This window comes from Anthonomus grandis, chromosome 6, assembly GCF_022605725.1.
Source record: "Anthonomus grandis grandis chromosome 6, icAntGran1.3, whole genome shotgun sequence".
Classification (NCBI taxonomy): Eukaryota; Metazoa; Arthropoda; class Insecta; order Coleoptera; family Curculionidae; genus Anthonomus; species Anthonomus grandis.
Genome location: NC_065551.1, coordinates 27,524,893 through 27,549,691, shown reverse-complemented (window position 1 = coordinate 27,549,691; position 24,799 = coordinate 27,524,893). Strand labels below are relative to the sequence as shown.

At 31.7% G+C, this 24,799-nt stretch overlaps 1 protein-coding gene across 2 annotated transcripts in view; it reads left to right on the top strand.

Annotated features, from left to right (window-relative positions):
• Nucleotides 1–24,799, top strand: part of LOC126737143 (protein tweety) — a 145,355-nt gene that overhangs the window by 109,945 nt on the left and 10,611 nt on the right. Inside the window, exons 1-9 of one of the 2 annotated variants that reach the window (XM_050441890.1) lie at nucleotides 6,719–7,069; nucleotides 10,738–11,009; nucleotides 17,311–17,478; nucleotides 19,279–19,442; nucleotides 19,504–19,620; nucleotides 22,948–23,171; nucleotides 23,227–23,454; nucleotides 23,512–23,755; nucleotides 23,986–24,192. In XM_050441890.1, coding sequence (XP_050297847.1) covers nucleotides 10,878–11,009; nucleotides 17,311–17,478; nucleotides 19,279–19,442; nucleotides 19,504–19,620; nucleotides 22,948–23,171; nucleotides 23,227–23,454; nucleotides 23,512–23,755; nucleotides 23,986–24,192 — 1,484 coding nt within the window. In that variant the 5' untranslated portion in view covers nucleotides 6,719–7,069; nucleotides 10,738–10,877. Of the gene's footprint in view, nucleotides 1–6,718; nucleotides 7,070–10,737; nucleotides 11,010–17,310; nucleotides 17,479–19,278; nucleotides 19,443–19,503; nucleotides 19,621–22,947; nucleotides 23,172–23,226; nucleotides 23,455–23,511; nucleotides 23,756–23,985; nucleotides 24,193–24,799 lie in introns of those variants that run through there. The other variant, XM_050441891.1, reaches the window with a different exon arrangement.

Genomic DNA, 24,799 nt, shown 5'->3' with positions numbered 1-24,799 from the left:
CATTTTTCGACCTCGTTTTTGAGGCCGAAAATGGGCTCCAAAAATGCGATATCTCAGCTAATATCATAGCTACGACCTCGCGGATGGTCTCGTTCAATTTAGAATGACGAAACTAAGACAAAACCGTTGGAATTTTCCCGATAGTGTTCATAGAAGCCGGAATATCGACCTTCAAAGTTTGGGATTTTTCATTTTTCGGGTATACCCCATACCCCTTCGTGTCGAATTTTTTTCACCAAAAAGTAAAAAGTTTGTAGACATTACTTTAAGAAAATTAAAATCATGGTTTATTTCTTCCAGGTATTTGAATTGATTTTTGATATCTTTATGACATTTATAAAAATTACTTTGGGTTATTATGCGGCAATATTGTGTGCACTTCTAGAGTTATTTGGTATTTATTCCAGATATTTCAAATAATTTTCTACTATATTTAAGGCATTCAAAGCCATTTTTAATTTCTTCTTGAAATTTGAAGTCATTCCTTTGATGCTGTCATAAGCATGGCTAATTTCTTCCAACTACTTGAATAATGTTTGAGGCTTTTGAACTCACTTTTTTTTTCTTGTATATTCTACAGTTTTCAATTCTATTTTAGGTATTTGCAATCATTATATTTTATAGGTTTTCTTCTTATTCGATATGATACTTCTTTGTGTGTTTGATTAGTTATATGTTCTTGACTTTAAATTTAAATTTTTCGAACAATTCCTAATTTTTTTGGCATTGGTACTACTATTCAGACAATTAGTAGTATTTGAGGCAATATACAAACGTTTGAAGTCATTTTGAATTTTGTGCCGATTTAATTCATTCCTGGTATTTTAATCGGTTCCAAATGCTTATATCTTTAAAATAAAAAAACTAGATTATATTATAAATTAATAAAATAATATTTTTTTTTTTTTTGAAAAGAATGATTCCCGTGTGGTTCCAAAAGTACGAAAAGAAAATCTCATAAAGTGAAGCAGAACACTCATATTAATATCTGTGCTAAAATGTTCTGTACAGATGAATAAACACATCATCGTCATAAATGTCAATGAGCTTAAGACAACATCACTTGCCATAATTAAATTGTTAATGAAATTAAACGGCATAAATCGCTGGCGGAGAATAGACATTTTCACAAAATCCGCCGCACGATCCATTTAAGTAATTAAACTGGCGGAGTTCATTAGACAAGAAGAACCGCGACGCTGTAAATTAGCTCTTGTGCTCACGCAAGAAGCCTGTATCTGGCCTGTTATTTAAATATTTGATCTTTTATCAACTCTTTTACGCCTTTAAGCATACGTATATCTTAGTAATTAATGTTTTATTAAATGGGGTAATTTTGCATTGCGTATCTGGATATTTTCTCGACTAAATAATTGCTCTTAGACGCTTTTCAATACTTCCAGTTGCCTGCAAAAAAAAGAAAGTATTAAGTCTCTGATGGCCAGTAAATGGTCAATTAATTTGATTGACGACTATTTCAGTGTTGATTCAGTGAAACAAAGACCACTTTTTCTTTTCTGTTACATTCCGCTGTTCTCTTAGTTTTTAAAGAGTTATGCAGCATCGTGTCTTATTCTTTTAAAACACGATGAAATTGTTTAATCAAGTCATATTTTCCCCATCGAAAAGCGAAGGAAATAGTTAAATTGGTTTAACGATTATACTGCATAATTCGAGAACTTGAACAATGTTGGCTCATATTTCCACTCTATCAGCATCTCCTATAAACCAGGTTGTAATATTAGATAAAGTTATCTCTTAGGGGGATGTCAGTTGGTTTTATCATAAATGAGTATAGATGGGAGTCAGTTTACTGGTTTGTTGGTTCACGTGGTTTTACAGGGAGGTCGTAAAGTAAGGAATAAATTCAATATCTCTTAAAAAAAAATATCGCCAAATAAGAAGATTCGCAAAAAAAGTTTTGTTTTAAATCGTAGTCCAATTTTTTCATTACATTTTTGGATTGCCCTTACAATTCTAAACATTTTTCATGTAGTATGTGCCTTACCTAAGTCCAAGTGTTCAAATTAGATTAATATGCGGCTTACGGAGATACAGCGCACAGAAATCTTGATGATGATTGGCTATGGTAATCGAGTTAGAACGCATCAGGAATTTTGTGAGTTATTTAATTAAAAATACCCCAAACGTCCGCCACTATCGCAATCGACAGTTAAGATTAAGCAGAAGTTTAGTCAATTCGGTCATGTAAGAGTCGTTCCTAGATGTGGTCGTCCTGAAGTTGATGAAAATAAGCACTTAGAAGTCTTATTGGCTGTTCAAGATAATCAGCATGTAGCATCTAGGCAGGTAGCAATGGACACGGTTATTTGAAAAGTAAGTGTTCTTAAAATACTCTCTACATACGAATAAATCCCACCCCTATAAGACGCAAGTTCATTAAGAGCTCTTAGAGGGGGCTTTGAGAGGCGCCTTGAATTTTGTGAGCTTTTGAAAAATATGTGTTTGGACAATCCAAATTTAGTGAAAAATATTTTTTTTTTGATGAAGCCACTTTCTGCTTGACTGATGGTGACTGAAGGACATACACAAAATTCAATCGAAAAATAAACGTGTGGGCTGGCGTTGTTGGTCACATTATCGGGTCTTTCTCTTGTGAAGAAAATTTAACAACTCTCTTTCCCGACATAAAATGTCGGATTTCCTACACTATAACATCTGGTTCCAACAAGATAATGCTGCCCTCCATTTTGCTGTGGAAGTTCGTACTTATTTGCTTTCCCAGTCAAGTGGATTGAAAGAAGCGGTGTTATTGAGTGGCCACCGAGATCAAACCGATCTAATACCACTAGACTTTTTTCATGGGGATACTCTGAAGCGAAGTATTTAAAAGCCAACCGGCAAATCAAGATGATTAAAAACATCGCATTCGTCCAGAAATACGTCGAATAACGCCCGAAATGGTTCGAAATGTGCAGCAGGGATTTGTAGGTCGATTAGACTATTGTCAGTTGACTAAAGGAGGACATTTCGAATATTTGCTAAAATAAAATTATTTTTAAGTTTACGAAGCTTTGTTTTCGATAGAGTAAAACGTTTTAAAAATTAAAATAATTTCTTTTCTTCATGACCCTTTTTCAAATTTTGACTGAGAATAACTTCCAAACGATTGGACTTAGGTATAGCCCATGTTACATGAAAAATGCTTAGCATTGCAAGAGCAATACAAAAATGCAATAAAAAAATTGAGTTGCAATTCGAAAAAAAAATTTAGCAAAGTTTTTTTGAGACACCCTGTGTATAGTTTTTTTTTGGCAAAGTATGCTCCGATAAAAAATTAAAATGGAGGAGCCCGAGCACTTAATAAAAAATATACGAGATATTAAACTTATGCCTTACTTTGCGACCAACCTGTATATTTGTATAACCGGTATATTACTAAAGTTTTTGTTTTCAAATTTAAAAAAATCTAAACCACATTTTCCTTTTAACTAAGTTTTGACAAACAGGAATTAATGTCTCGAAACTTTGATGAATCTGGAAACTTAAAGTATCTAATTTCCTGATCTGCTAATGATAGTAAATGTCTTATGCTATAATGCTAATAACACCGAATTAAACGTCCGATCATTTGAATTGTATGGAGGCAAATTTTCATTATGACTCGTTTTTGATTTATGGCACTTTATGATCTTATAATCTTTTACAGACTGTAAATATTGTTGATGATAATTTACCTGGTATTTTAGTTGGTTTGGCTTTTGATTGATCATATCTGATTAAAAGAAAAAAAATTATTATTTATTATTTATTTATTTTATTAAATGATTCATAGTTTTTAAAGCAATTTTAATAAAATTGTAAATTTGACGCCAAAATTGTGAATTATTATAAGGAAATTGCAAAGTTTCGTAATTAAAAAAAAGGAACTTTCATGAATCATTTTTACATTTTGTATAAACTATTCTACTTTATTTCCAAGCAGTTAAGGTAAATTTCTGGTTATTTCCAAATGGTTGTAAATTATTCTTGGTTTATTTTAGGCGGTTTCCTCTAGGCAATTAAAGCCGTAATTTCTAGTTTCTTCTAGGAAACTGAAAGTCATCTTAAGTTTCTTCCAGTCACTTGTAAATAATTTAACATATAAATTTGTGCTGGTGGTAAAGATCAATCTTGTCTGGTTTCTTTCAGGATATTGGATGTAAAAGTCATCTCTGGGTTATTTCAGGCATTTGAAAATTATTTTTGGCTTATTCCAGACATTAGAACATTTTTTATATCTTTCAGGCAGCATTTTCTTTAAGGAATATATTTATAGTTTCTTCTAGTGAAGATAGTAATAGAAGGGAATCTCTCGCTTGCTTGTTTTTATTTTCAACTAAACTATTTTTTTTACGTCATAATAGAGGAATTTCTTAGGATGGGCTTGACGGTTAAAACGAGGTATTTTAAATTAAATATTTATATTAATAGGGCGTATTAGATTGAGGTATTTTATTGATAGCAGCCCAGCCAAGATCCTAAAAAAGTGCAACAATCCTCTTGACATTGGATGCATGTCCTCAAGCCAGTATTGCATAGGTGTATGTGAATGGAAAACAGAGAAATATGGAGCTTTAAGAACTGATAGAGAAACCATATTGATAAGGGTACGAACTATATGTTCAGATAGACCTCCCCAGGAATTTTATGGTCTTTTCCGACTCCACCTCGCTCAGCTCCGTTATAGTGAATACTATTCTATTAGTTTTACCTGCATTCATACATTTCCAACAGATTCAATAAGTGGTAGCGGTAGGTATAGGGCCTAGAAATGATCCCTGTGGTACAAAAATTGTAATGTCACCACCTACTGACGACCCACCAGAGAAGTGAACTGACTGATGTCTGCCTTCCAGATAAGTGGGTCAAGATTAAAGACTTTGAGCTTCTGCAGGGGGATTCCATGGTCAACGCAGTCGAATTTTGATTATCTCTAAAAGACTCAAGAATGTTGGTGACATGCCAAGGACTATACTTTTGTCTTTCCTAAAACCAAATTGACACTCACACAAACAGATTGTTTTTTTCAGAGACTTTTCCAGAATCTTTGAGACAATTACTATTAAGGAGATTGGATAGTTTTCAGGCACGTTTGAATTACCTTTTTGAAATGTTAGGATAATACGAGCTTCCTTTAATTGGGACGAGACAACGCTGGTCAGTGGGAAACAGATTTAATTTTTTGTAGTCTTTAAAATTTTGGTGTTTAGTCTAAAAATGTTTTTTTTCTTAAAATTGGAAATTGTGTAAGAATAAAAAGGCGCAGTCTTTGTTAGGAATCGGGAAACAAACCTCATCAGTGTTTGAGTTTGGCAACTGTGAACAATTCTATGTCCCACCATAAGGAAAAACTATTGAAATTATTAGCAGTTAAAGTACATTCTGGATTTTGTTTTAGCTTTTTTGCACGACAGCTTTAACTTGCATATAGCCCTCCTGGGATTGCCCGAGGACTGAATGAAATGGTCGTTATTTTGGATTTTAGCAGTCCTAACTGCGTTATGGTAATATAATAAAGTCTGTATTGAACTTGAGACATTTCTTTGGTCATAAAACATAAATGGGCTCTGCCAAAAGGGCCAGAATTTCTCTTATACACTTTAATTCCGCAGTAAACCAAGTCGATTATTAAGTACTAGAAAAGTCATTAATTATCCTTTCTGAAAAGTGTAATTTAATATCTTGCACAATGAAAATTTAAATTTCCAACATTTAATTTGCATCTATTCTCAAATTTCAAATTGTTTCGAACTCAAAAGGACAACAATACAAAAATATATGTTTTATTAGCAGCTCTTTTAATTATGCTTGTGTAAACTCGATGTGCATTTTTAGGCTAAAATTGTACAACTATAAAATTATTTAGAAAACGTTTTGAAAAGAAGGAAAATTGGGTGAATTCATAATTTAAATACGCTTTCAAAAGGCGTTAAATTTTTTTTCATGACAACGTAGCATATGAAAAAAATTTAATTTGTAAATTACCTTTGCCTTTGAATCAGCTTATTTAATCACACAATTAAGTTTGCTCAAACAACCCATGAATATCATTAAATCACTACCCTTGTTGTAAAATTTAAATAGCAACAACCAAACCTCATTAGATTACGAAACCTAATGTGCATAAGTTTATTCATATATTTGTTTGCCCCTTACTCAGACTATGATGATAATAAAAACAATTCGTATTTTGAACGTACCAGATTTGTACCGAGTGCACGTGCACTGAAAAGCATACCACTTTTGCACCGTTGCCAATGTTTTAAAGATATACCCAAAACTGGGTAAAAGTATTAGTTAAACTCTAACTGGATTTTTAAGTAGATGTAAATATTTGTTATGATGAGTTATATCTTTGGTCTATAGGAAGTTGTTGAAACATTGACCATTTTGGTGTTTTGTTTTGTAATGAAACTTAATTTTTGAATCATTAAAGAACCTAATGGAAACTACTTTTCTTTCCACAACATTAACAACATGACAATACGTAAAATTTCTAATGACCACCTCTAATAAATAATGTCATAATTTAAAACATTTACCTAAACTCATTAATGTGCGTAAAATTTGTGGCAACATCGTACAGTTTGTGGGTGATTAAACCAGCTACTACCTAAAGAGGTTTCATAACAACGGCAAAGATAAGTCTGTTATTTATAGTATTTTCGTTTTCAGTGTATAATACGCTGTTATCAGCTGCTGTTCTTTGCTATATCTTTATTAATGTTCTTGAAACATTGCGCTCAGTTAGTTTTATTCCAAGTGTGTATTTAACTGGCGAATTAAAGGATTAAAGTGCCCCAAACTTCGCGATAATATTATCAATTTTTATCATTATAAATAATAATAATTAGTTTGACCTTATTAAAAATATTTTTTTAGTTTTGTTTACACATATCCAAAATGAACATTTTGTTTAATGCTTTCAAAGTTGTGTTTCTTTTTACTGTTTTTGTGAAGTTGTTCTTCTACTGCTTAAGGACAGTGTTTCATAAGGACAATATTAAAAAACTTAATATTGTACGAAAAAGAAGATTTGCTCACTAGGACTGCTATTAATTACAGAGTAAGTTTCCCACCAATAAAAATATTTTATTTTACACTGCAGTTCTCATGAAAGCAAAAAATTGCAATAGGGAGGGAGCTAAACTGAATTACAAATCGATAAGAAATCTAAGCCATTCACCCCTATAAATAATCTAATACCATCGGAGTTTAACGAAAACTGTTGCACACCCTCAACGGGTTGGGCCGTTCGATAATTGACGGTATATTGACAGACGAGTTTCAATTTAATGGAGGTAAAGGAAAATCCAGTTACTGATTGTTTCCTGCTAATACAGTGCATTTCAGGATGCTTCATGGTCAGAAGGACTTATCCCTATTACAATACCACTTTAACATATAGTCAATATCAATTTTATGTTCTTTATTGGAATATATGCACAGGAACATTCTTTACAAGTTTAAATTTCTATGTGTAATAATATTGAATATGTAATGCAATACTATATTTACCTTAGTTCCAAATTACTTCAGAGCCAATAGGTGGTAAAGTTTAAAAAAAAAACAATTTTTAATGATAATTAGAATGAAGGTTGATTCAAACAATTCTTGCATTTAAAAAAAATCATCCATACAAAAATAACATTTAGGTATACACATAGACTAATTAGAAGTTAGGTAAAATAGTCCATGTTGATCCTCTAAATGACTTAGTCCTTGATCACTCTTTAATCACTTTAAAATTATTTAACACTATGAAGACCAAACTATATCTCAAGAATCCCAAAACTGCTATTCTTAAAAGTACACTAGCCTGGTTATCCTGTTAGACTCTTTGTTTCTGTCATCAATTCCCCTTGTTATAGACTTTCTTCATGGCTCAAGTATGTTTTAAAACAAAATACTGATTGTACTTGCTTCTACTCACTGAAAAACTCCATAGAATTTGTTAAGCTTCTTAAATATATGCTGATCCCAGATAATGCATTTTTAATTTCTTTAGATGCTAAAAATCCTCATCCAAGCATTCCACCAAGTGAATGCATTCTGTTAATAGATAATCTTAAATGTTACCACAATTGAAACAAAACTTCCATGTTTAATGGCAATTTCTTTAGACAGGTAACTGATATGACCATGGGCTCTTATTTGTCATCATTCTTGAGTCTTTATGCAAAATCTAGAGAGTTGAATTAAGGAGGAGCTGAGAGTTGAAAAATTTCCTGAATTTTGTTAATTATATACCTGAATATTATTTTCAGATTTAAGAAAGAAAATGAAAACAAACACCCATTTTTAGATCTTTTATTAATCAGAAAATACAAGATTTATTTTGAAATTTACAGGAAATCCTTGACAACATATAATGAAAATTGCATTTTTGTCAGATTCTCTCTACACACACAAGTTTGCTGTACTTAATTCCTTCTGCTATTGTTTGTTGAAAATCTCTATCTCACAATGAGCTTTTCAGGAAATATAATCAGCCACAAATAATGATTTTTTCCAAGGCACATTTTATAATGAATGCAAATTATCCTACATCATACACTCTAATAATAGCAAGAACAATTCTTATTCATTTACTTGTTTTGGTAACATTTCCCTAAAATTAACAACTATTTTTAAGAACTCACCTCTTTCAATTTTGTTCAAACAGTAGAGTTAGAAGAGACCCTTTTTCAAAATCAGAAATTTACTCAATAAGATGTAAAGATTGAAACTCTATTTTTATAGGACATATACTTGTATATGTATAATCAGAAAAATTCCTACAAGAGTTTAGGAACACATGACTTTATGTTACAAATGTTACTTCATGTTACAAATGTTACAATAAACCTAAAAACTCTAATGATTTAGTGGATACATTGTCTATTTTTACAAATTATTTGCTGCCAACATTCTACCAATATACCAGAAAATGCTGAAGTGTTCCATGAGTGTCCCAAAGGTATTATAAGCTTGAACATGGAAGTTAGTAAATCCAAGAAAAGCCCAATTGTATCTTGTACCAATAACATTTTTAAGTGTGAGTCACATTTCATTTTCAACAATCTGACTTTAACCATATTGGTTCTGTCCATACCATCCATTCTGACACTATCGGATCTAAGGATGCTGGATTCAACTCCCCTATTGGCAAATTCTTGTTTTATTCATTTGTTAACTTTGCAACTCATATAACCTATAATTATATTATATTATATAGCTATAACCTAACCTCATTTTATTGTGTATTTTTTTTTAAATGTACTGTTTGCTTTTGTATTATTTTTAATAATTGACGTTTTTTAGATGGCTAATGTTAGTAGGAGGTAGGTTCTATAGAAATATATGTAGGGTAATGATTTAAGAACTTAAGATCTCTATACATTAGGAATGAAAAACTGAATAAAAAAACCCTGAATAAAAACGAAGGATGAACAAAAACAAGCATACCTCACCCTTATTTGCAACTCCTTGGACAGGGTGCGCCCCTAAAATCTTAAATAGAAAAGACTCCAGTAAAACATCATCTTGACTCTCTTGAAAAATGGTTTCCAATGATTTATGCCATATTTCAGAGAACACATTTTTGAATTTTTTTTATTATTTTATTACTCTTAAGAATTCTAAGTTCTATATTAAGCATTTAATTATCACAGAATTAACTTTAAAACTAACTTGTCCTAGTATTACTATTTTAAGACTAGTAAGTTGACTTTTGGTTCAGTTTAAAAGCAGCATTTCTTATCTTTAACAATGGTGTACAGCATAGGTGAACATATAGACATTATTTTCATTTATAGGTTCCAGGATAAATGTTTCTTAAGGACAACTAAACATTTTAATGAAAGGCATCCAGGTCAAAATGTAAGCCTGGAGTATGTTCGCCAACTAGTAGCCAGATTTGAAGTAATAAATAAAAAGAGAAATCAACTGAGAAATTTAAATGGCGACATGTATGCTGAAATGCTACAGAGGCCCATCGAATAGTGCAGGAATTCAAGCAATTGTTGGATGATCATATCCTAACCAGTGGATTGGAAGAAAAGGTCCTATTGAATGGCCCCCTAGATCACTGGACCTAACACCTTTTGACTTCTATTTGTCACCTAAAATCTGCGGTTTTTGAAAACGCAACCTGAGTTACTAGAACAAGTCCAGCATAGAATAGTTCGGAATGCCATGCTGTATCCAGAGAAACATTTTTAAATATACGTGAAGGATTTGAAAGTAATGAAGATGATTTTCAAAATTTAATTAAATAATAATAAAAATATTAAAATAGTGTTTTTATTTATAGTTTTCCTTGATAAACAGAGAAGAATTTTCTGAAATATGGTTTTCTATGGTATTGTGGGAAAGCATTTTTCAAGAGCTTCAAAATGATGTATTGCTGGACAACCCTTTCTATTTAAGATCTTAGAGTATATAGCACCCTGTGCAACGGGTTGAAGGTAAAGGTGAGATAATATGCTTGTTTTTATTCCCCCTTTGTTCTATAGACATTGTTTTCTGCATTTTTGTTTTCAGTATGAAGTTTTTAAATTGTCACTCTGTTTATTTGATTAGGCTGGCATTTATGATTGTTTACCTTACTTTTGTATCTTTTGATGCCCTGATAGAGAGTGAAACACGTGTAATCAACTTAATACACACCCCTTTGTCTATGAGTTTGTGTTTTTATTTTTTTTTGTGACTACGATTTTCTACTCTTAAAAACCCCCGTTTATTTTTTTCCAGATAGCAAAATCCATTCATACGCTCCTCATCACACCCTACAACTCATAAACAAAACAGTTCATAAGACAGCAGCGACTATGGTATAAAAGGCGCGGGCCGAGCGTCGCTCCGCCGCCCTTCCAGTCGGCCGCCCTTACGCCATGGGCGCCCGTGCCGATGATACTTACCGTCCCCCGAGACTCGCTGAATGGCTTCACTGGTTGCCCCACGTCAACGCTTCTTTCCGGGAGGTGGATAATACTTTTGACTTGAATTCGCCGGTTTATTTGGAGGTAAATTAAATGTAAAAGCTTATTATTATAAATCTACCAGTTAACTAAAACTTACAGTTTCACTTATAATAATTGCACAATTCTATGGGTTTAGTTGAACAACACCAGTCAGAGTAAGACTACTCCTCTTTGCTCTATTGTTTAAAAAAAAAAAGACATCATTTCATTGAAGTTCATCCTTGGCTCTTCTGATATTATGGATCAATTAAGAAAGAAATCTAGATAAAGCCAAAATAAATAATCTCAGTTAGAATCAGTACAAGAAGATAAGACAAAATAGAATGGATAGATAAAAAACGATGCATCATATGTTAAATATTCAATTTCCAGGCTTTTACAGACAACTTAGATATTTTTAATAGCCAACACATTGGTTGAGCTGGTGTGAAAACCAAACTGACTTTGCATCAAAAGATATTTGATTTTTCATAAGTGATTGGCCTATACAAGTGGGTGGTCTTATGACTCTGACCTTTTATTCTTACTGGTTTGCTGATATTTTGACTACCTTATAAGAGCTAGGGAATATGTCTTATATGTGATGTAGAATAGGTGTGGATATAAAGAACTTCAAAAATACTATGGTAAAAAGCCTGTTTCCTTGAGAAACAATCTGTTCATGAAGAGTCACTTCTTGAAAATGAGTATGGGTCCTAGAACTGGAACTTCATAAACCCCATTGCTGGTAATACTCGTTCTTCGAAATATTTAAAGACTTTCAATATCCTGATCTAGGTTTGAAGCTGTTGAGAACTTCTTGAGTGACTTGCCTAGTTAAAGCCATTACTCAGATGGTGATTCACTACAAGGTTAAGTACTAAGGCCCCAACCAACACACAGTAGGTCTGAGGAAGCCCTATATTAGTGATTAAAATTTTTTTTTAGTTTTTCGTAGTTTCTGGACCAAAAGTGAAAAGTTTAAATTATAAAAGAAGAATGAATGGACTTTGTGGAATCTCACTTTTTTGTCCCTGGACCTGGTTATAGTCTTCTATCAAGTATGGAATTGCAAATATGACAAAAATTGTATTGTATTTTTTATACAGGTGCACACTAAAGAGACTTAAGACCACTAGAAACATTCATTTACACTGTGTTTATTTCCTACTATTTTGTTCGATTGAATTTAAACTCCTAGCGGCGAGGGCTCCTTTTATATTTGCTACATCACTATCCTGGAACATTCAGTAACTTTCTATGTGTGTCCCGAGAGGTCACGAGGTGTGTCTGCCGCTCGCTCTATCCTTCTCGCACCTTCGGGTCTAGGCGACGAACGAGATGATTCCCAAATACCGGAGAACAACTGATATATCCTTGGCTGTTAGTATTAGTTTCATCTTTTTAAAGTATATACTTCAAAGACCTTTTATTCTCTGATGGTTACCAATTGAATCTATTACTGAATATAGTTTTACGCCATTTAAATTTTGACAAAATACTGTACTCGTCAATTTGTAAAATATAACTATGCTCAGTAGTTATAACATATGCAGGGAAACTTCATTAGATATGATCTAAAATATTTCATATACGTACAAATATTATTTCCATTTTGTCCTCATTTGCTATTTTATGACCCAGTATACATTTCTTGGAAAAACTGTGATAAATCCTCAACCATTTGGTAAATCGCCTCGTAAGCATACAAATTTCGCAGAAAACGAACCCTCTAGAGAAAACTGCATACCAACATATATTTTTGTCCTAAGAAAAATCATTCGAATTTAATCGCCTAGGAAATCCGTCGGATGAAAACCACTCGGTCTGGGATCTTAAAGGGTAAGAAGCGCAATAAAACTTGTCCTCTTGAACGTTTCCAATAAATTTTCCGCAGGAGGATCTTCTTGTCGGTTCTGCCTAGACGCGATCCGGATGCTGATAAAGTTAATTAAAAAAAAGTTGCCAAATTGGAAATAGATTGAAAATTAAAGGAGCCTTTTTACTCTATTGATTAAAGGAATCCTGGTTTAGTTTTAGTAAAGGAAGTGGGCCAAGGCAAATTTAAATTTTTGGAAATTTCTTAAACAGTACCATAGTAGTTTATGTTAAGACAGTTTGTTATATAGAGTAATTATAAACTGTCCTTTTTTTTGGTTTTATTTAATTACGTGTGTCGATTTGTATTTTTATAATTAAAAAAAAAATTATAGAGAAAGTATTTCTTGAAAAATAGTACAAAAAGCCTTTTATTTGTTTATATTTTACTTTCTTCTATCTGTTAGTTCCCAATTTATCATCTGTTGTTTGTTCTGTTGTTTAACTTTATTTCTTTATTGTATACTTTTGTTTTTTTTTAATGGGATAATAAAAAAATCTATTTGACTCTTATTTATTATGCTATATTTATGATACTCTTTTAATTTATATTTTTTTTTAAATTGTATATAGTACACTTTTTGACATTTTGTGACATTTTCATTTAAATTAGGTCATCCTCATGGCCTCAAAATAAAAAAACTTACAGATATTAGAGAATTAATATAAGCCGGCTATAACATACTTTTTTTGAAGTATACCATAATAACTGCAATTACGCTTAACTTAAATTTAGAAAAAAAATTATCCAGAACTATTTTTGATAATTGATTCATGAACCATTTAATAGAATTGCCATAATTCGATATCCAATTTTACTGTTTAATTTATATATTATGAACAAATAAAACTGTTAACCTTGCTTCTGACCTAACATAATAATTTACAACTTGTTCTTTTGAGGGTTAAAACAACAAACATAAAGGTTATCATGTTTTTTTTTTGCTTTTTAAAGATGATAAACTTACACAAGGGTAATATTATAACAACCAATAAATAATAACCCATGAGTGGGTGGTAAGTAAACTTCGGGGTTAAAGTAAAGTTAAAAAAAATGATTTTTTTATTATTTAATTTAACGTTTTTTTGCTTTCGATTCAATTCAAATTGGAAAACCTGAATGCTCGAGTGTAATTTTTTTTTATTAAATTATTATTATTTTTGAGCAAACCTAAAACCTTTGTACGACTGAAAAACCGTTGTATATATATAACACTCCTACATGTATAGACATTTAGTTAAAAAATTAATCTTTAAAAGGTGACTAACACGATTCAATATATGCATAAACTATTAAAAAGACGTCATTTGTCAAAGATTGATTATGGTTTATACTAAAGAATTTATTTCTAAATCCACGCCAATAACAAAAGTGAGATCTCAATGCTCTTTTTTTTCTGGTTATCTCAACGAGTGCCGACAGGAAGAACGCGCTCCACAGGTCTTTTGTTATTTTGTGGTGTTCGCTGGAGAATACGAGGTGCGCATACTAAGCAGGGATAAAGAATATACAGGCCCTAACACCTCGCTCGATTTTTATTTATTTATTTTTTCCTTCTTACATTCATACCGTGCCACTTAGGACGTTTCATTCGGAATTAATTTTTCACGTCTGCCTTTTCACATAATTTCTAAAGGTTTGAGATGGAGGTTACAAATTAGGAATGTCTTAGTGCACTACTTTTAGACACTGTGGGATATTTGATAGCCTAGAACTATCGAGTTTGTTAAGAGCATTTGCCTAGATTAGTTAAAACTATTAAATCAAAGTATTACAAGTTTTTCGATATTTTTATATAAGATAGCGCCAAAGATTTAAAAAGTTAATAAGTTTTAACAAAACCAAATTCACTCAGCTCCATTGTCTTAATTTTTTGTTTATCTTATGTTGTAAGAGACTTCCTATTATCTTTAAAGCTTTGGAGCTAAATTCCTACATATTTGAATATATTAGTTCCTACTTCGTGCGGGATATGAAGAATATAAGCAGAAGTTGCAGGAGTATTTTCTTTCTTTTGCATATCAATAGTTAAAATAATAAAGCCTTCCTACATCCCGTATTTTGTCTTTAAAGTAAACTGGTTGAAAATTTAGATTGTTTTCAAAATTTTAGAACCACACAACTTTAGTTTTTTTATACGTTTACTCATAATTAAATTTATCTCGCTATTTTTTTTAAGTTCCGCTTACCTTAATTTTTGGTCATGATTACATTGTTGCTGTATCTGACAAGGCTAATTTTTTTTGTTTTAGATGCATTGTTAATTGGCCGTTAATGTTTTGTTCTGTATGCGTTAGAATTTTATCAATATGTTTCAGAGAATAGAAAAATACCACAACTGAGGTTCAGTTATTTCACAACTGAGGATATACGAATTTACCTTTTGATGATGGATTTATTATTTCAAACTTGTGGAGTAATTACTGCCAATTATAAAACACTCAGCAAGATATAATATAATTCATATATGACTGAAAAGGAGACGTATTTGTATATCTATCTATATTATAGTCAGTTCATTTATGGTGACTCGTTTAAGGTATTGATACCCATTAATTTACTTTTTCCTTAATTCATTTGAGTGGCTGTATTTCTGAATTTTTGTAACCACATCACCATTGTAGTATATCTAGGCAATGTTATTTGAGACTGAGGATCCTTGAATTATTCTTTAGAAGTCTTTTATGGAGTCCAGACTTTTCTATCTATATCCTGTTTCTGCCAACTGATCTTACCTTCTTTGAATGAATCAATTTTCACTATGCGAGCACAGTATTCTAAGTTGAAGAGTACTGTAGCGTGGTCCTTTCATGGTTTTGAGAGGTAGTAACTTTTTTTGCTAAATGAAAAAATCTATGCCTTTCATATATACATTATCCTTCATATGTAGAGCGACAAAATTAAAAATCAAATTTTGTAAAAGTTAAAAGCAGCAAGTAAAAAATTTTACTATAAAACATTTATATTTGGTCTTGGCTATGCATTCCTTAGCATAAACACCCACATCCATAATCTTACACATTTTTTGCTGATGGTTCATAAGTAAAGTAACTATTTTTTAAGTCCATTTGAAATTAGATTTTGATCAGTTCAGTTCAGCTATAGTTCTTATCAGATACAAAATGCCAAGAGGTATTCATTTATCCATACAAATAAAACAAAAAATCTTAAAAAAGTTTAGGCAAGGAGAAAAACAAAAAAAATCAATAGTATCAAGGGCTATTTCTAATGTTAACAGAAGAAATACTTTAGAAGCAGTCCTAAGACTGGCAGGAGACGCAAAACTGTTGACAGAAAAATTGCTTCTGAGTGTCTCTGTCTGTAAGTACCATAACACGAAGACTAAGAGACGTTGGTTTATATGGAAGGAAGTTTGCTAAACAGCCCTTTATATCTAAAAAATAGAGCGTCTAGACTTCGCTTTGCTAGAGAACATGTGAATTGGTCTTTTCAAAAATAGAAAACGGTACTATTTTCCCATGAAAGTCATTTTAAACTTTTTAAATCTGATGGAATTTCTTGGATGAGGCGATCGATCGACGAACGTTTCAATCCCAATTATACAAGAGCTACTGTGAAGCATGGAGGAGGTGAAATTAAGGTTACCATTTGCCAAGGATAACATGAGTTTAAGATGGACATTTCAGCATGATAATAAGCCTAAACATACCTGCAAATTAATAAAAGATTGGTTTGTTGCAAATAACATTCACGTAATTCCGAGTCTTAACCCGATATAGAACATGAGAGATGAAATTGACTTTAAACTTCATAAGAAAAAACCATTAAACTTGACCGAACTGTAAAAAAACACGTCCAAAACCAGTGGAACTCTGCTATTCTGTCTGAACTTTGTTATTAAACAATTGTTATTATTGGCTTTTGTCTATTTAACTATCAAGCTTGAGAACTAAGTCATAATACACTAAAGAGTCATGATCTCGATCACGAAAGTTAAAACAATTCCGCATTTACAAGGGAAATATAACTTCAAAACCCAAATTGCGAAACGACATAATATATGATGCAAGTCAATTTGGAACATTTTGTTACGTTTTATATACTTCAAAAGCTCGTCAAAAGTAATTTTTTAAAAGTTTATAAAGGAGTGATTTTTGTTTGCATCTTTTGAATCATTAAAATAGTGTTACTGATGCATGATGCAGTTTTAAATTTCCTATAAAACTGCGACTAAAATAAATTCTCGTATTTCAATATTCTTTGTCATATTTTCCGCAGAACTGAAGTTGTTTTAAAAGATAATTTACATAATCTGGTCGCTCTTTTCCATGCCGTTTGCGAAGTAGTTCAGCACAGAGTTCTGAAAGTTTCTAAGAACTTTAAAAAGAAAAAGCTTATTTAAATAATAGAGATTTTTAAATGCTTGAATATATAAAGAGTTTTACAGTAATTAATTAGCGATAAGGCTTCTGCCTAATTAATATTAGGATAATATTTTAATTAGTTTCCTTTTTTTTATTTCAGAGCTTGGGTATTTTGGCATCGGGTCCAGCAGCATGGCTGATTTTGACCCTATTTATTTTACTACTCTACCTCCTCACTAGATGTTGCGATAGGAAACCTAGGGCTGCCAAATCGATATCGGCATTAAAGGTTACCCTGGCGATTATGTCTGTTTTGTGTTGTGCAGCGGTAAGTAATGTTGATTTCAATTTTTCAAAGACATTAGAATCAATTTTCAATGATCATAATCCCGATTACACCAGGAATCTGATCTGTCGTCACACAGAAAACAGATTGGATTCCTGATCGATTTTTAGTCGAATTTACATGAAAGTTAATGTAGGATGTATCTTCAAAAATGGGCACTTTTGGACACATGTCTATATAAACTTTGAGTTATAAAATTAGCCAAAGAATAATCTTTAGCAGTGACAAGATATTTAGGAACACCTTTTTTATGCCAGGGAGTCCTATATTTGATAGAAAACGATTGCCGATGTTTCTAGATTTTTTGTATGATAATTTACATATGTCAGTAACAAGCAACAGTTATATTGGTTTAAGACGTAATATGGTCTCGGAGGGTTTTGATAAAATTGTTAATGCTTCCAAGGGTTTTATTGCGGTCTAGATGGTATTCCAAAACGTCATATATTATTGCCGTTAAATATATATTTATTCAACGATTTTAAAGTAAATTTTTGGTTTTGGTATATTTATTAACCGTATATGGTCAAGGTATATTTATAAAACTGGAAAATATACGTATATCATATATGATTCTGTTTACTAAAGGGAGAAAATTTCGGCATTTAAAAAAAAAATTGACAAGGGATTTACATATCTAGTTTTTAAACTCTATTACTCTACCTGAAATATTTGATGAAACTTCTAAAAAATCACTGTTTTTCGTCCATATTATCCAATTTAATAACGGTATTTTTATAGTAAATATTTACATATATATAGTTTATTTCAACTTGATATATTAATTATATCAAGTTGAAATAAACAGTGTTATTAAATTAAATTTTGAATATATATTTTCTGCAAAAACATTGTTTTTCATTCACACAACCCTTATACCCGCACCCACCCCGAACATTTGCCCAGTAAGAAATTCTTTTGAAAAATCACCATTTTCCGTCCATAATATCTAATTTAATAGCACTGTTTTTATATTAAATATTTATTAATATACATATACCTATATAATTATATCAAATTTAAATAAACAAACCATATTATTAGATTAAATAATAACAACGAAAAGATGTTACTTATGCGTATTATTTTGGAAAACAATGATTTTTGTAAAAAATTTCTTACTGGGTAAGTTGTGTGGGGTGGGTGGGAGGGTAAGGGTAGGGTTAATGAAAAACATTTTTTTTGCAGAAATTAATTGCCTAAGAAGAAAATGCTTTTTAAGAAAATTATAAGTGATACAAAAATCTATAGTTTTTATATTTATACTTTTTTCAAATAACCTTAAGGTTTGCTAGTAAAACGTGAAAACCACCTATTTTATTTTTCGAAAGCAAGGTGTATCACTATAAAAATTGCAGTAGTTGTGCCATTACTAGAATTTCGTCGGTAAGCTATTTTAATCACAAATGCTTAAAAAAGTTGAATTTTTACACCCGATATCGAAAAGAAATAATTACGTTTTACCATATATTCAAAAACCGCATGTCAAAATAAAAATAGATTGTTTGTCATAAACACAATGTACGGCATTATTTCATGCTTAATTTAAATTTACTGCTCATGTAATTTTTCATTTTCTCGTTCAGTAATACTTTTTAAATGCTTTTATACTGCTTCAGTTTTCCGTAATGAGTTGCCTGATGTACTTATGAGACAAAGAGCATTTCAATTTGAGGTTTAAAGACCCACGTTATTAGGTACTTAACGTATTTTGCAGTTTAAAAACTTGATATTTCTCAGGTTTTGCCTTCGTTATTAGACAAATCATCATATTTTTTTTAGGTTGGGTTAGGTCTATACGGTAATGATGATCTTCATAACGGCATAGACCAAACGCTGAATCAAGCGAGACAAATCGACGGGTTGGTGCGAAAAATCCGAAACCAAACCGAAGCCATCGAAAGGCAGCTTCGCGATCGGGCTGAAGCTGATTTTAGGTCTATTAGGTAAAGATATATTTAATAAAATCTAATTGTACAAAATTAATACATTTTAATTACTTTTTAGGGCAATTTTTGATGAATCCACTGTAAAAAACATAACTATAATGAATGTAGCAGAAGGGCACTTAAAGAGATTAAAGGATAATAATACTAATGCTGTGAATGCTGCGATTGAAATCAGGTAAGGAGTTTTCATAAAGGAATGGGTATTTTGTTGCTTTTTATATACATCTTGAAATGTAATTAAATTAATGTTCTTTTTGGAAATTTACAAATATTTATGTAAATCGATTTATTGGCTGCAGACTGTATTTACTAAAATAAATAATTATTCGCTCATAACTGGATTTTCACAAAACACAATCGACACTGAAAAACATTATCATTCTCACTTTATTAAAATTTTAGTCGGGTTTACAAAAACCACAACATTTAATTTTCCTACCAACCGCCGTTGTAACTGCGCTTAAGTGATACGATCCTCTCCTCTGGCGCGGTAGATCAAATGGTGTCATTCCAATTTCCATTATTTTCCGAAATACCCCAAATTCCCATTTACATTCAACTTTATCAGTTGTGGCCCAGTGCAAAATCCAGTTTGGCGCTGTTTTATTGTTTAGCAAAAAGGGTGTAAAGCTGATTGATATCGTGCTGTTGTTAATGAATGTATTAAACGTTAAACTCCTTAATGTTTCATCTAAAATTGAATTGTTACACTTCATCAATTTCTTATATTTTAAAATATAGTTTTTTATAAAGGATTTAATTTATATTTCATATGCTTAGTGTTTTATTTTTGATATGTTATACTTAATTACAGTAATTAATAAATAATTAATAAAGTCTGATTTATTCTAAACGATACAAATTGACGACATTAGTTACGTCATTAAATATCCTGGTTTATATATTATTTAATAATTATGTATATTTTAAGTAGGAAATAATTAGGTGACGTGATCATAATAATTAAGTTTAGCCAACGTTTTTAATTTAAAGACTCTAAAACAGTTCAACTTTGGTAAAATTAGGTTGAAAATACTTTGTTGACTTAGGAAACGATTATAAGTGTTAAAACTCTTACAAATATTTATCCCTTATGGGTCCTTGTAAGGAAAAATCAATTGTCACTTTTAAGTTTTTAAAATAAAAGGCAGTCTACAGCTGACAACTAGAGCTTAGAGAAGAATATAAAATGTGAACGAATAAAGTGTTGTCATCAGATGAGTCTAAAAATGCTACATTAGGTTGTAGTATTATTTCAGTAGATCCAGTTGTTAATTTAAAATAACTGATGATGAAATTAAGTATAAGAAGTTCGAGATACTTTCCTAATAAGGGCTTTTAAACAAAAACTCTTTGGATTTATTTCAAGTCTTGAGTCGAGACCTTGCTGGATATTTGGAAGTCTAGAATCGAAAAGAAAAATCTGAAATCTGGACCAATTATGAACTAGAGTAGAATCTGGATTAAAAGACAGAAAATTTGTATTTATTGATTCCCAATCAGGAAGGTAGATATGGTAAATGATAATGTACTTTTTGGACAAAATTCCTTTTAAGATAAATGAACTAGCTATAAATTTAGATTAAAATGTGCTATACCAATTTTCAACTGTTTGAAGATATTAAAGGTTTTCTGATTTTTTGCAACAATTAACATCAAAAATAAAGAAAATTATTTGGTTACATAAATTCGTTTCAACACACTCAAAAACTATTAAGTGGTACTGTTTATCTCTTAATCAAATAACAAAAAAAAACATTGATATCAATGTAGGAGATGTTCAATATGCTCGCCACGAATATCCTGGCAACATCCTAATCTTAAATAGAAACTTCTCCTAACTTTATTCAAGATCTCAGGCGTGACCGAACTAATCGCAACCGTTATTCGTCTTTTTAAGTCAGCTAGGTCTAGGGGTTTAGTTTTGTAGAGAATATTTTTGACGTGGAAAAAGAAGTCTAATGATGTCAGGAGCACGTGCTGGCCATTTCAGCGGTCCTCGTCTCCCTATCCACTGATTTGGAAATATTCGGTTGAGGTACTGCCGGACATTGATTTGGTAATGGGGTGGTGATCCATCTTGTTTAAACCATATGATATTAGCTGAAACTTGGTCTTGATGGATAAGGATATAAGTATAATAAGAGGATATCACCATTTAAAATGATATCAGTGAACAAGGGACCTATGATATGATCTCCAACAATTCATGCTTAAATATTGACCTTTTGAGAGTATTGGGTATGTTGTTTTCTGATCCAGTGAGGATTTTCTTTAGACCAATAGCGGCGATTTGGTCGATTATATGAAGTTTAAAGGTGCACTCACCAGAAAACGAGACATGCTCTGATTGGATCTCATTGTTATCTAACTTTGCCATCATTTGTTCACAAAGATCCGTTCCCCTATTAAAATCATCTTCCATGAGTTCCTGAATTGGTATTAATTTAGAGGGATGCATTTTATTTTTTATACATCGAACATTGGCGCTTCTTTTCTAGCAGAAGTATGTGGATTTTCCTCAAACTCAAAGATAATATCCAATTTGGTATCATCATACTGCATTTGGAGCTGCTTTTTTTAATATGTTTTACATGTCCAAGTTCTTGACACCGCTTTTCTATTTTACTAATCGTCCCTCGGGATAAAGAAGGAAATTTTTTTATGAAAGAAGTAAGCAACTTACGTTTGTGTCCTTTTGTTATCTCCATAACCAATCATCTGTAGAATTATTATTTTGTGTTTGTATTAAATGAACCATTCTTCTGAAAAGCAGTTAATAACTATTTCTGACAGGCAATAATTTCCAAGGCCATGCGTCTTAAACCAAAGTGAAGAACAATTTATTTATTTATTTATTTATTTTAATCTCATTTCAGTAAAAATGTTTTAAAGACTTATGTTTACTTTCCTATTATCAAAACTGAAATAGTAAATAAGTATTGAGGGAGTTTTTGCAATAAATCGGAAAACCCTTAATATCTCTGAAATAGTTGAAAATTGGTATAGGACATTGTATATGAAATATGTCAGGAATATTCTGAAGAATCCAAAAATTGATTACTATATAGGGTGTCATATTTAAAATAAGAAAGTTGTAAAATATTGATGACACACGCTGTATAGTTTTTTGTTGTTAAAAAAATATATTCAAGTAAAAATAATTATATATTCAAGTAAAAATAATAAACTTTTCGAGAATACCCCCATTTTGTTCCATTTGGATTATACACACTTTATACAAATTTTCTGTAGATCCCTATATCAAAAATAGTAGTAAAACTGAAAAATAAATATATCGAACATAACTCAAAAACGCATTTTCAACTATAATATCCGATAGAACTATTAAGTTTGAACTAGTAGTTTTACCTAGTTGCCGTATTTGTTGAGACAAACTAAAGTCTCACTTTAAGAATCAACCAGTGAATTCTGCTGAGTTGATATACATCCATGATATTATTACGACTTGATGATTGAATTTCAATAACCCTTTTTTTAGGAACCCACTACAGGACTTCAAAATAATGGAAAGTATCGAAAAGGGTGAAAAAATCGAAGCGATTCGTTGGCCGTTCACAATGGCACTACTAAGCGTCTTGCTGGTCTTGTGTGTGATATTGCTGGTCGGAGTGGCCAGACATAATCGTTGCGCCCTCATCGCTTTTTCTGTGTGTGGCCTCTTGGCGGTGATCGCTTCCTTTTTATTATCCAGTTTTTATTTGGGTTGGTAGTTAAACCAATCATTTTAGTTTTTTAATATAATAATTATGAATTTTAGCAAGTAGTGTGGCGATGGCAGATTTTTGCACTGGTCCAGAGAAATACATCGAAAGCCAAGCCAGCACTGAATTGTCCAAAGATATCTTACGCCATTATTTGAATTGCGAGAGGGCGCGGGCTAATCCTTTTACGCAAAGACTACGCGAGGCGAAAACTACTTTGCAGTTTATGCGAATTGAGCTTAGTATGCTCAAACCGCTTGCTTATGAATTATTTCCATTAAAAGGTAAGAAACAACTAAAGTTCAAATGTATTATCTTATAATGTGAATTCATGGTTTCAGGTCTAGAAATCAAATTTAACTCGCTGAAAAACGAAATAGACACGTCGGACACAATTGCCAACCAATTGACGGCATTGGTCGACTGTAGGACACTTTACACGCATTATTTACGTGGCGTCAGGGCCTTTTGTAATGTCGGATTGTTGGGTTTGACTTTGATGTTGGTGTCCGCGGTTTTGGCTGGCTTTATGATGACCATTTTAGTGTGGGTTGATTCGCATACTTGGATTTACATTAGGAAAAAGTAAGTCGAAATTAATGTTTTTGTTTTATATTATTTTGATGATTCACGGTGATACTTTAATACTTTTATGTATCAATTAGAAATTAATTAGTTTTTTATTTGAATGCGTATGTGAGCAAATAAAATTTTAAAAAATAAATAGAAGATTAAGTCAGTTAGATTAGGCCAAATTTTATTTTTACTATACTTTTAAGTTATCTTAGAGAGATAATTTTGTATTTAAATTTCAGAAAAGACTACCAACAAGTAAACGAGGCCGATCCGTACCTGCCTGCCTCGGCGGCGAGCCAAGCGATCGCGGCGCGCACCCTGCAACGGAGCCAAGGGCAGTTCTCGGGCATTTGTCCCCCCGACACCCCACCCCCTAGTTACGCGCACGTCGCCCTGCTTAGACCGCCGCCCGCCAGCGCCCCCTTGCATGAGGCTGATATGCTACTGTACACACTTTTTATTTATTTTTATTCTCCTTTTTTTTTTTTTTAAGTATTTTGGGTTATTTTATTAAGGGAACTAAATATTTAATGGTATGTCATTTTTTGAAAGGGGTATTTCTGGACTAGTTTGGAGATATGAGACGTTGTGCACTTTTGACACTTTTTAAGTGCGAAGCTCCGGATTCTACCACCCTCAACTTTTATATGAAGAACGAAAAATACATAGATTTATTTGAATTTAAATTAGTATGCATTGATTAAGTTACAGCTATTGGAGCTGTTGGATTTTTTTGTTAAAACACTATCTTTCCGAGATTATTCTCTTTCTTTTAGCGATTTCTAAAATTACCCAGCCTTCTGAACTCAAAGATTTTAGGTTGATAAGCATCCTTCCAGTTACTGTGATGTCCAAGATTGTTGAAAAAGTTTTAGAAACTCTTGATACCAGTCATAATTTCTTGCTTCATACACAGTCTGGCTTTCGTAAGAATCATAGCTGTATAAACCCCATTCTAAAGATAACTGGTGACATCCTTCAAGCGTCTAATAAAGGTAATCTTACGGTCTTAATTATGCTCGACTATTAGAAGGCATTCCACAAGTTAAGTCT